Raw genomic sequence first — 12593 nt, forward strand, 5'->3', positions numbered from 1 at the left:
CTTTCTTTTTCTAAGGTTTGTAACTTTAGGAAGCAAAACCTTCCTTTATTTGTTGCTTTTTCAACCAGGCAAATAGCAGTTCAAGGGTAGCCTGCAGGCTGAGCTTCAGTCTTCAGCAGCTTTGAGTTGACCTAATTGAAAGCTTCCTCATTCCTCCAGTGACTCTGACTCTACTCTTGTGAGCTGATAAGCTTTGATTATAAAAAGCTTTTAGAAAAAAGATCTCATCAAAACAGGGTTCCAGTGAAAATGGCAAGTACCTGCCTGGTACATAGGTGCCTTCTGCAGTAAATAGCTGCTTCTGCTTGCACAAGGTACATGCATATATTTCAGTTCCATTTTCCTTCTATTTACCTCACGGATTGTATGATTGTCATGTCTGAACAGTCTTGATGAGTGAAATTGTGGGATGGAAGTCAAAACTTGCTGGTCTGATTTTCTGTTTGTACAGCTCTTAGTAATGACTCTTCAGTGTATTTTAATAGCTTTCTGTGAAGTCTCTGATCTACATCTCTTATAAGAGGGGAGCTCTCGAAGAACTAGTGTACTGAAACCTTTTATCTATTAGATTTCAATCAGAGGGCCTTCTGATAATTGGTGCTTCCTTCTTATGTTTGGAGTCATAACCCAGGATAACACAGGTTGGTCTGTACTGATATAAATTACACTGTTTTAATTTCAGATTGTCGATCTGCTTGCCACTGAAGGTTCTCAGCTTAACATCATGTAAAAGAGTGAATTTCTGTGATCATCGTGTATAGTCATAGGTTTTTGTTTTGAAGAAAAATGAAAGAAATAGCATAAAAAGTGGAGAAGAAATGATGTGATCATTACATGACAGTTTGGGTTTTCTGGTTTTTGTTTTGGGGTTTTCTTGTTTTTTGTGGTTTTTTTTTTTTTTTTCCCCTTCATGTTCCTAAAATATTTGCATTACTTGATACACACAAAATACTGCAGTGAGGTAGAGGAACTGAGGCTGGAAGATGAAACAGCCATGAAGATACTCAAGATATGTGACCCATTATGTGAAACCGCTGAAGTGATGAATATTAATGTTCTTTTAAATTTTTAATTTTTTAAGTCTTTTTGTCTTTTGAAAAAAGAAAAGGAAAGAAAAGAAAAGCTTGGGGGAAGACTTCTTCCCAGAACAATGGTGCAGTCTGTTATCTGCTCCTTTGCGCTGTAAAGCACTGAATGTTCAGCCAATATAGCGCTCTGGTTGGCTTAGCATTCTTAACCTTAATTTTGAATAGAAGGTGCCTTGTGCTGCTGACGTAATTAGGGCCTTTTGTAAATCACTGTTGCAGGCAGTCTGCTGTTGCATTTCATTGCATTTCTCGGAGGGATGCAGGGCAAGAGTGTCAGACTAACTTTTTGAACCTCTCATCAGGCTAAGTGTTTTCATTATTGGAGTATTTTATTCAAATGAATCCTGCTTCATTCTCCTTTGTTGATAATAAGCCCCAAATCAATTTTGGAAGTGAAACAGTGTTTCTGCTGGAAGGAGTTTGAATAGGGAGCCCTTAAAGTGGGAGGTGGTTCCTTAGGGGAAAAAAAGAAAAGTGAGAGTTGGATTTGACCAATTGACTTTAAATTCAGTCCCCTCTGTGATACAGGAATACTGTTATCTGCGTCTTTTGTTACAGAAACTGTCAGAAAGTTGGAGGTGAAGCTTTGTTGTCAAGCTGGTTTAGTATTGGTGGTTATACAACTCTACAGCATTGTGTGGGGGCATAAAACCCCCTTACTTTCCATGTAAACCTCGTAGGGGCTGTTTGCACTCTTGCCTCTGCAGAGGCACAGGGTTTCATCTGACTTCTGCCTCTCTCCTGTCCCCTGGGGCAGGGTTCAGCTCAGGCCATTACATCCCCTCCTGATGCAGTGTTTTGTATCTGTGATGTCAGTGGTGAAATATGGCCTTGCACTGTCCTTGATGGCAAACATAGCACTATTAATAGTCAGTGAAGTTAACTTGCTCATCACTGCATTCTCACTGCCCACCCACTGCACTCCAGTCCCTGGGCTTAAAGGCAGTGTTGAGACCCCAAGGGCTGACTGGTCCTATGAATGAACACATTAATGTTTGTAACCCAGCTCCCATAGTGGCTGTGGTGTGGGGATGGTGGGTGCTGCCTCTAGGGCCTGACTCTCTGGAGGAGGGAACATGGCATTATAGTAGTTGCACACCAGACTGGAGCGTTGGGTATCCAATAGTTTGAAATGCTGTGGTACTTCAAGGAGGCTTGGCATCAGGATCAGCTCAGACTCTGCGCAAGGAGGGGGAGGGTGGGACACGTACCCATGACCCCTTTACTTCATACCGAGAGAGCACAGCATGAATGAGCATAAAAGACAGCTGCAGCTTTCTTCAGTGGCCACACGGCATTAAGGCTTTCCATGCTTGGGAGCAGAGAAAAGTGCGGTGGTTGTGTCACAACTCTCTCTTTTCCACCTGCACGGGCTGGAGAGGCACCCTCAGCAGAGCAGCTCTGCCTCTCTTCTGGGACTTGGCACTGACAACGATCAGGTGCAGTCCGTCCTGCCTCGTTCCTAGCAGGAAAGGAAAAGAGGGGAGGTTTGTCCTCCAGGTGTTGCAAAAGTGGTGATTGCTGTGGCGTATTCCTGATTCGGGCTCCCCTGTGAAAGCCGAGGCGGAGAGCAGAGGGCTGTGCTTCTCGTGACTAATGAATGAATGATGTCACCAGGTTGGTTCCCGAGGCAGGAAATCCATCCAAAATAGTTTCGTGTCAATACAGAAAGTGAAGTTACGTGCACAGAGTAAGCTGAAAGTAGAAAGGGATTCATTCACCGTCACCTTTTCGGTCCAATCTATGGCTGTACTATAAACAGTAGAAGAAAAGAAGAAAAAAAAAAAAAAAAAAAATCAAGCGGGTGTTAGTCCCTCCAATTCCCCTCTAAAGCAAACAAAATAGTTACTTTCTGTCTTGTTGCATACCGGCTTTTCCGTGCGCTTGCCCATCCTGGGAGGGAACACGAGAGCTGCGCTCCCGCTCGCACACTGCGGTGCGATGCTCGCGGGCTGTCGCGGGCATACATCCACCCGTGTCCCCCCGTCCCACGGGCGCGCTGCCGAGCGGCGGAGCCGGCCGGGACCGCTGCGGGTGTGATGCGGGGCTCTGCTGCGACACGGCGCTAGTGACACAACAGAGACTTGCCCGCAGGACTGAAAACGGGGGCACCCCCACGCCCAGCAAATCCTCGCGTGTGCGAGGATGCCTCTGGCTTGGCTAAGCGCTGGCAGGAGCGCAGCCGTAACATTGCACAGCACGCACGCCTTCCCCTGAGCAACCGGGATTCCCCCTCCTCTCCTCTCCAGAGCCCACTTCTGAAAGAGCTGGCTCATCCCTGCTGTCAGATGAAGCCGTTTCCTGAACGCGCGGGTTTGAGTCACTTGGGCCGGATGAGGCTTTAACTCCTCCCTCACTGGGCTCGAATTTGTGCGTAGCCGGGGCACCGGGGAGCGGGCGGTGGGGGCGGCGCCGGCCGTGCTCGCTCGCTCCCGGCGCGGTGGCACCGCCGGGGCCCGGAGCGGAGCCGGAGCGGGCGGGGAGCGGCGGCGGCGAAGTTCAAGTGCCCAAGTTGCAGGCGATGACATCAGCGCGGGCAGGCCGGGCTGCGGGCGGGACCGGCACCGGCGGCGGGGCAGCGGCACACGCGTGCCGGGCTCCCCACACCCCACCCCGCCGCCGCCCCTGGGGTCTCAACCGCCCCGAGGTCGTCATAATAAAACCCCGCATTTCCTTTGTAATTCCTCCTTTTTCTTTTGGGGGGTGGGGGAGGCGGGAATAATTTGGAAGTCTGATAGTGTGTGGGAAATGATTACATCAGTCGGAGGGAGGGCTAGGATTGGTCTGCACAGTGTGGTTTGATTCACTACCGCAAAGATTGCGTGTAACCCTTTGAGTGGAGCTCTGGCAGAGTTGTTTCCCTCCCCAGAAACAGTCCCCATAGCAGGGGCTACGTGACAGGTAGGGTACGGCCGCCCCTGACGCCGCCGGCACCCCAGGCGCCCAGCCGCAGGCTGCAGAGGGTCGGCGGAGGCAGAGAACTAACTCTCAAGAGGCAATCCCCATTTAAAATGCCATCTTGTTCTTCCGACTGCTGCCTTTTACGTGCCGTTGAGGTAAGATTTTTCCGTATCGAATTACCCTCCAGGTTTTTGTTAGACTCTCCTTCTCTGGCTAGGATGCGGAGCGTTTTAAACACGGAGTTGATTTAAATCTGGGACCTGCACGTTTGCCCGGAGAAATAATTTTGTGGGAAGTGTCTCTCGCTTGAGCAGAACAATGCAAGGAGGAAAGCATCTGTATGATTCAGGAGGTGGGGGAGAAGGTTCTTGACTTGTTCTCTCACCCCCATTGATATTTAGGATGTGCAGCGTATGCACATTTGCTTTCGAACTACTTTCAAGCTAGGATCAAAAGAGAAGTCAGGGCAGGGAGAGAAATATGTGTACTGTGATAGGTAATTGATTTGCCGGCAAACTGCAAGTGGGACTTCCCCATATGAAACAATCAAAAGTTAGTGGGGAACAAGAGAGCCTTTTTTAATCTTTGGGATCTTGGCCTGCTTCTTCCTCTGTGACTGTTCAGAGGCCTCCGATGGGATCGCAACGAAAATTGTGTGTGTTTGACTGGATGTGATTTCTCTTGCCCACTGTTGCCAAAGTACTCTCTCGACATTGTTTCACGTTTGCTTACCTTACACAGCTTTATACAGAACCTGCTCTCTCACTTTTCCTGTGTACGTGGTCGTGGTTGTATTAACCCTGCTGAATCTTTGTTTAGTGCAGGGAGGTGTTGGGGAGGGGGGAGGGGAAATAGGTCTAGGGGGCGTCGAGAGAAAGTGTTATAAAGTGAATCATCCATTTCATTTGTCCTGGCTGCCAAGGTGCTTGGAACCCTCACGCCAAGAGGTTGATGCTTTTCTACGGTAGCTGTGTGGTTTGCCTATGTTCAGAGCTGTTGATCTGTAAGTGTACCCTTTATGTTGCAGGATGTAAAAGTCTTTAGTGAAGATGGAACAAGCAAAGTGGTCGAGATTCTAGCAGACATGACAGCCAGGGACCTCTGTCAGCTGCTCGTTTACAAAAGTCATTGTGTGGATGATAACAGCTGGACTCTAGTGGAGCATCACCCTCACCTAGGATTAGGTAGGGAATGGTCAAAGGGGTGGCATGGTTACCTGGGAACATAAAATATGTGTAATTCATATAAATGTGCTTCCAGATGGAACGTTTTCTTTTCCACTGCTTTTATTTGTACAATTAGCTGAAGTCACATAAGTGCTTTCTGTGTATTACAATTTGATGTGTTAAGCGTTTAAGCCATTTAAAGTCTTTCTCTTATTTCCCATCCTCTGCTCTTCTTTTTAATTAAAAAAAAAAAAAAAAAACACAACAAAAAAAACCCAAAGAATTGTCTAATCTTCACGCTAGCGCTCTGTTGCTACCTTGCTGTGTCTGAAGCTATTGCAAATAAACAGCTTAGGCAAATTAAGCTTGATCCTTAGAGTACAGTCCTATGAAACAGCTCAGCTCATCACCAGCTGGGAGACCTGGGTGAACAGACTCAGCCTTACGTACCTACAGTAATGCTTATGAAAGCTTGACATGCTGAGGTGGGGGAGGGGGTTGGCTAAACTTGACTTCAGGCAGGGAAAAAATGGTGGCACCACCCGCAAATCCATGGGCAATTTCTGGACCAGCGGTGGTATCTGCTCTCCAGGCAGCGGCTCCTCCACCTGATTGAAATTAAGGTGTCATGGTTACAGTTTCAAGAAGGCAGCAAGAGGAAGAACCGTGGGGAATTAAATAACACCGTGAATTGGTTTAATTACAGTACCTGAAAGGATCTCATGTTATTCAGTCTTGCTTTTCCTGTTATTTTGTGGCACTGATTAGTTACAGGGTTCTGCTGTGCAGCTTGCAACAGCGTATCGCTCAGATAATGCTACCTATAATTCTCCATAGCATACAATAACGCTTTAAAAAGTATAGCATTTGGAGTATTAGTCGATATACTTCATGGGGAATGTTTTTTCTAGAAAACAGAGGAAGGCTAATCATAAGCTGCAATCGCCAGCACTGGAATTGTGAATGCTATCTGTAGCTAACAGAGGGAGTTTTATGTCTAAAAATGTAATTCAGAACCCTTACGAATAAAAAAAGGAAATGATTTGCTGGAAATGTGATGCCTTAAACCAATACTGTTAAATACTAATAAATTCACTGCTCTGCAGACTAACACCTAAAAAACCTCAAAACACATAGGATGTTTTGATTATTTAGTGGTTTTATTATCTCTCCTAATGTAGAAAGATATGAAAAAATTAACATGAAACACTGGTCTTATGTCTGTAATATACTTTCAGTTCTGAGGACAGAGGCTGAGGTGAAGAATTAAGGTATAAATTACAGAATCTCCATAGTTTAATACACCACATGCGCTTCTAAATCCTTTACAAATTTTCAGTTTTATCAATGCTCATTAAACTACCAGGCTTTTTCTATATTTTCTTTCCCATCATTGCTGATTACCAAGGTATTGTGTAAACAGAAGCCTTCTCCTTTGTAACCAACATCCTTCTCCTGCCAGATTCATTCAATGATGCCACAATTCAGCATTTGTGACATCACAATAGCTTCCATGGTGACTAATTGTGCTGTCAAACTCTGGTGTGTGACATCTCTGAATGAATCGGGCAGGAGGCTGATTAGGAAATCAAAAGCTTCTGTTTACACACAAATAACTTGGTAATTAACAATGATGGGAAAAGAGCAAGATACTTATCGGGCTGCATTTATATACATGGGGACCTGCCTGCCTTGGACCTCTGTTTCACACTGAAGCACAAAGCGGGCCCCCAGAGAAACGGGTGTGCAGGTTGGGGCTTCAGCAGCCACTAGACTTTGTTCCACAGGGCTGTCCCCAGGGCTGTCCCCTGTAGGCCAAGCAACTTTTAGAGGTGTAAAGCCAACAGACAAAGACAAAAAAATATTTAAATAATCCAAAAAAAAAGAAATTATACAGATTTCGCATATTTGAAAAGAAGAGGACAGAAAAGGGAATAAATGAGTTCATTTAACAGGAGACAACACCATCCAGTTTCTTGAATATTTGGGATCGAAAGTATACATATTCAATAAATTTGAAATACCAACTTCCATGCTTCCACCAGTTTTGCTTGCAGATGATTTTTTTATTATTTGGCTGCTTATTTCTAGCTCCTCTGTATCTTTAATGTTTTCCTGTATTTTGGAGACTGCCAGATCAAGGGTAGTCTGCAACCTGGATTAAGTTATCATCAGGCATCTGATGGTCCATATTTGTTCCTCTAGACATAAGATTGCTGGTATAAGTATGAAACAATGGTGAATAAATACTTAGTGTGAAAAGAAATATGGTTAAAAAGCAGTCAGAATTCTGTGTTTCCAGAAGACATTATTTCTTATACAGTACGTCCTTGCTGACTTAATGCTCTAGCTGATAGTCTTGAAGCTCACCAAAAGAGAGGAGTTCCTTCATTTAGTTCACTTTCTTTTTTTTTCCCTTCCCATATGTTGCCTGACAGTACTTTTCAAAACAGCTTGGTTTGCAGAATCAGTTCATTGTTTTACAATTGAACAGGCTGAGGACAAGACCAAATTTTTGAAGCCAGCTGCATTTTTATCATTGCGTTGGTCTTCGAGGTCCCACTTCGTAAGGAACCCTCAGCTCACTGTTCACTTTGCACACATAGCCAAGTATATTCCAGAAAAATAAATGTTCATATTCCATATAATTTGTGTGCTTGCACATAACTTTAAACAGCTATTTGACTGAACAAAATAATTGCATTCTCACTGGAGGCAGTGGTGTGACAATTTGCCATCAGACTTTCTTGATTTGACATTTGAAAGTGGTTCCTGCTGCACCATACTGCTAATATCTAAAGCATTTTGTAGTCAATATTTAAGCAGTCTGTGAAATTCAAAATGGTCTCATTATTTCATTTGCTACTGTAAGTATACCTAACCTGTTTATAAAATGTGGTATTCTCCCTATCTTCTATTCCATGCTTAACTATCATCAATTTAGGATGGGGACAGAGTTCTGTGTACTGGACATTAACAAAAATAATAGTGGTGAAGACATTCACATGATTGTATGTGTCTGGACACCGAAAGAATCCCTCCCTACCTACAAACTTCATTTTTCCAGTTCCAGAATTGACTGTACACCTTATTAAATACAGTTGAAGCAGGAGAGAACATCGTAGGGCTCTGAAATATGTGAGGGTTAGAAGAAAGCATTGCTGCAGTTTTATACCTTGATTTTTTTGATAACGTGCATTGATTGCCCTTAATATGAGTGAATTAAAAGTGCAACAGTTAAACACAGCACTTGCTTAAATGCAAAATCAGGGGGGGCTGTTTCATACAGGGGTCCACCTGTCATTTGTAGTGATTCTCTGAGAATTTTGGGTTATGCCTGTGAGTTGTTCATTGTAGAATCTGGCTCCTTTTCCCACCTTGTGTCACTGCTACAGTTCAGTAGAAGTTCTGATTGTAATGGAGGTTAACTTGGGTGTGGGGGAAAGTCTGTTCCAGGAATTGTGTAGAGGAGACTGAGTGGGGCCTATCAGATGAGCTGAAAGGACACATTTCTGGTCACTTCAACAGCAATGCCACTTGAAGACAGACTGACCTATTGAACTGAAATTAACAGGCTGACATCTGTGCTTTTGGTTCTGTAGCAGGAAGCTCAAAGCAGGGCTGAGGCTGAGTTGCTCGTGTGTCAAGTTCATCCCGTTTGTACCAACCGAGTGCAAATTACCAAGCATTTCCCAAGTGTACAACTTCTATGAAGTAATAGCAAACTGACCAGGACTAGCTTCCTTTTTTTTGCATGCATGTGCTATGAAATGCTGCACCTTTTCTCCAAGATGGCTTTGACCATCAAAATGAAAATATAAACATTAAATCAGCCGGAGTATCACCACAGAATCTCAAAAGGGTCTTGATGTAGTAACAGAATACATCTAGGTCAGTTGTCTAAAGTGTCTAAGAAACAGGTACTAAGTATATTTACACAAACTAAACATTGAAATACAAAACAAATTGACAAATGTTCATCTATACTTCATTTCCTCAGAGCAGAATAAACAGTTTGTTGCTGACAAGTAATTCTTAATGTGTTAGAAAAGCGAAGACCACAACTTTAGGTGGCGGGAGAACAAGACTGTAAGAGCACGTGGTCTTTTGGGTTCATACTGTGATGGAGCTTTATACCAATGTAATTAAATGTAGTTTGGAGGAAGCATAATTTAAAAAATAGGTCCTTCACCCTCATAGGCCCACAGTCCTCATCACAGTGTGGAGATTTGACTTCACCAGTTGCTTAAAAACCATGATTGTAGCACCAGATTAGCAATACCTGAAACTTTTATCTGTAAAGCCCCTAGAAATGTGTAGGTTTAGGTGATGAATGCTGAGGTGGTGCCAAATGTCCTTTATTAACAGCCATCCTGCACCAGTATTGTTGCACACATTAGTCAAAAGATCTACCCCTTCAAAGTGGTGTTACGCCTGATGCACTGAGAAACAGCTCTTTGTTTGAGAGCAGCCCACTATGGAGGATTTTCATGTTAACCCCTTTGAAAACACAATCTGTAGCAAGGCTGGACATCACAAATGCACAGTAAATGCTGAAGTCATCAACGAGCTGGTGATGAGTGACAACCTAAGTGCAGGTGAAAAAGATGATGGGTCATTCCGTCATAGGTTAAATTTTCGATCAAAGAGTACCGTCCAATCTGCTGAGTTCAGTAATTCAAGTGATATTCCAGAGCTTGCTCTTTTTGAGATGCCAATGACTGCTTGCTTTCTATCCTGAAAACACCCCAAGAGAGCTTGGATGGTACCCTGGCATTTCTTACTATAGGAATACAAGGATTGCAGGAACACCAAGTGGGGAAGGGACTCTCCGAAATTCTTTGCTCAGCAAGTCATGGGCATTTTGTTTAAAGCACTGCAAAAGTTATGTTTTGTTTGACCTAATTTTTAAATTTAGTATTATATAAGGCATAAAAGCACAGACTGGTTAAAACTTTAGAAAACTACCTAAGTATTTTCAGAGGAAGTTCTGAAGACTTATCAAGATACTGAGTTCATTAAGTAGTGCGCACATAGCCAGTTGCCTTCTTTCTAGTTACTGCTTTCAGTGAATTTGGTTTGTTAAGCTATCTGTTCATGCTTTGATGTGCCATTCTTTTGACCAGAGAAGTGGTGGTTATGGGGAGTTACCTTGTAACCAGATCTAGAGCAGAAAATTGCCCTGTCATGTGTACAAAACATTTGTCTCTGTCAGTATTCCTGTAAAGTAGATCCTGTGACCTCTTTCATAATAAACTCCATTGTCTAGCATCTACAGTAAAGGCCTGAAGTTCACCTTGAAATGAACTGGTTTTATAGAGTGTGATCAAATACAACACTGTATTTCTGTGATAGTTCAAGACCTAACAGTAGCCTTTCTGTAACTTTTTTCTCCCTTAAACCTGTCCACCTTGCCAGTTCCACAGCACACAACCAGTGCCAAAAGAAGAGGTTTGTCTGTATTATTGTAGCTACTGAACACAAAAAAAATCTATTCCTTTCTCAAAAGTCTGTGCTTATGAAGCCCTGATACAGGAATCCCTTGAAGAACACTGCCATATAATGTTAAACCTTGTAATACTTTGCAAAGTATTGCCTCATGGCAATATGGATTGGAAGCTAGAATCTGTTTTGCTAATTTCTTAAAAGGTAATGGAATTACACTGGGTTGTTTTAACTCCTGTTCTTAGTTGGTCTCACTTCTGCTGGTTGGCTCTGTGTTAACATCGTGTTCTTTTTCCACAGAGAGGTGCTTGGAAGATCATGAGCTCATAGTTCAAGTTGAATCCACAATGGGAAGTGAAAGTAAATTTTTGTTCAGGAAGAATTACGCAAAATACGAATTTTTCAAAAATCCCATGGTGAGTCTCATTACTTAGTTGTTTACACCACAGAGGGGTGGATTGCAATAACATTGCTGGGCACTGTTATGTCTTAAACATTTATTTTAAAAAAAATAGGCAACCAACTAATAGAATTCTTTCCAAAGAAATTTTAACCAATGTTTAAATTCCTTGTACTTCCTTCCCAGCCTAAAAACCTCAAGTGTTTTCAAGTTACCAAATACATTTGTTTCAAAATGTCTGTAGTTACGTTGGAGAGGGATCAAGACAGGGAAATCTTCATTGGTTTAAGGAAAGCAGTCAGAAGTGCAATTTACTCATTATCATCAAAGTTACTCGATGCAAAGCAAAGTCATCACATAACAAGCAGTATCCAAACTGTTTAATTTCTGACGGTAGTAATTAATAAAACACCAAACCCATCTGGTTAACCCCTAAAGCACTTACTCCATACAAGGAATTTCCAGTTTATCGTTCTGTATATCGAACATTGTTTCACCTATGGCTGTGCTTTACTAGTGTGCTCTGCCTTCTTTACTGATCATGGTAGCTTGTGTCCTCTCTGTGTCTTCAGTATACCCATGCTTGAAAAGTATTGTATGCCATAGCTGTACCTATTCCTGCTTTTATGAGATCCTTTGAAGGTTGTAATTTCAAGCTGGTTACTATGTAACTGCTTATCTGAGGATGACTTTTTCACATTTTATCTAAACAATTATGTTGGACAGACTGTTGGCATGAATCAATGTCAGCTGGTGCAACCCATCAAGATAGCTGAGGAAGGGTAATCCAGAGGTGGTTGGGTAAGAACAGATTTTGGGTCAGTCAGGCATCTGTGGTGTGAGAAGAAGAAAAGATACACGAGGTCACGTTTAAAACTCATTGCTGAAGTAACTGCGGGTGATAAATTAATTCCTTTCCTTGTAGATGCAAGTGCACAGTTGCTGCAGCCTCGCATGTGTGCTCGCATGTACATTTGTCATCTGCTGGTGCTTGTTTCAGAGTCTGTGCCTTGACTTACTCTGTGAAACGTTTCTGTACATGTAGTGTTCCTAGTTTTCCACTTCTGTTGATCTCACCATCTGATAACCTAAGAACATCTGAACAGTGTACAGAAGTTTTGGTATCATAGGAGTTAGCGCATTAGTTTCATGTGGTGTATTTTAATTAATAACAGAGCATGGGAGTAAAACCCAGAATGCTTGGCATTCAATCCCAGGCTCCTGCAATCACAGAATAAATCATTCTTGTGGTGTAAGAATGCAAAGGCTCCCTATCCGTTGCATTAGCTGTTGCCATATGGCACTATTTCTACTCAAGAGAGGCTGGTAAATGTTAGCTTTCATAACTCATTGTGTAACTTACCTGGCAGAAGGGTGGCTCCCATTCATCCCGTCTCTTCATGCCCTAAAGACTGAAATTTATATTGCCTGAAGAGTGACAAATGTTCTAAACTGGAAATGTTTTTGTTGTGATTCATCTTGTTATAATCAGTCATTGTTTTATTTCAGGCATTTCTGTATGTCTCCATGCTTCAAATAATGTTTAAAAACTTCAAGAATGATTTCTTGTCATTGCTGTGTATAGTAAATTCA

The 12593-nt window shown here is 42.8% G+C and overlaps 1 protein-coding gene across 8 annotated transcripts in view; it reads left to right on the forward strand.

Moving 5' to 3' along the window:
• The window catches only part of GRB10 (growth factor receptor bound protein 10), a 145929-nt gene that overhangs the window by 116554 nt on the left and 16782 nt on the right, over positions 1–12593 (forward strand). For all 8 annotated transcript variants that reach the window (XM_058419373.1, XM_040088120.2, XM_040088205.2 and 5 more), the window contains 2 exons: positions 5017–5173; positions 10901–11016. In XM_058419373.1, coding sequence (XP_058275356.1) covers positions 5017–5173; positions 10901–11016 — 273 coding nt within the window. The remainder of the gene's footprint in view (positions 1–5016; positions 5174–10900; positions 11017–12593) is intronic.

This window comes from Hirundo rustica, chromosome 1, assembly GCF_015227805.2.
Source record: "Hirundo rustica isolate bHirRus1 chromosome 1, bHirRus1.pri.v3, whole genome shotgun sequence".
Classification (NCBI taxonomy): Eukaryota; Metazoa; Chordata; class Aves; order Passeriformes; family Hirundinidae; genus Hirundo; species Hirundo rustica.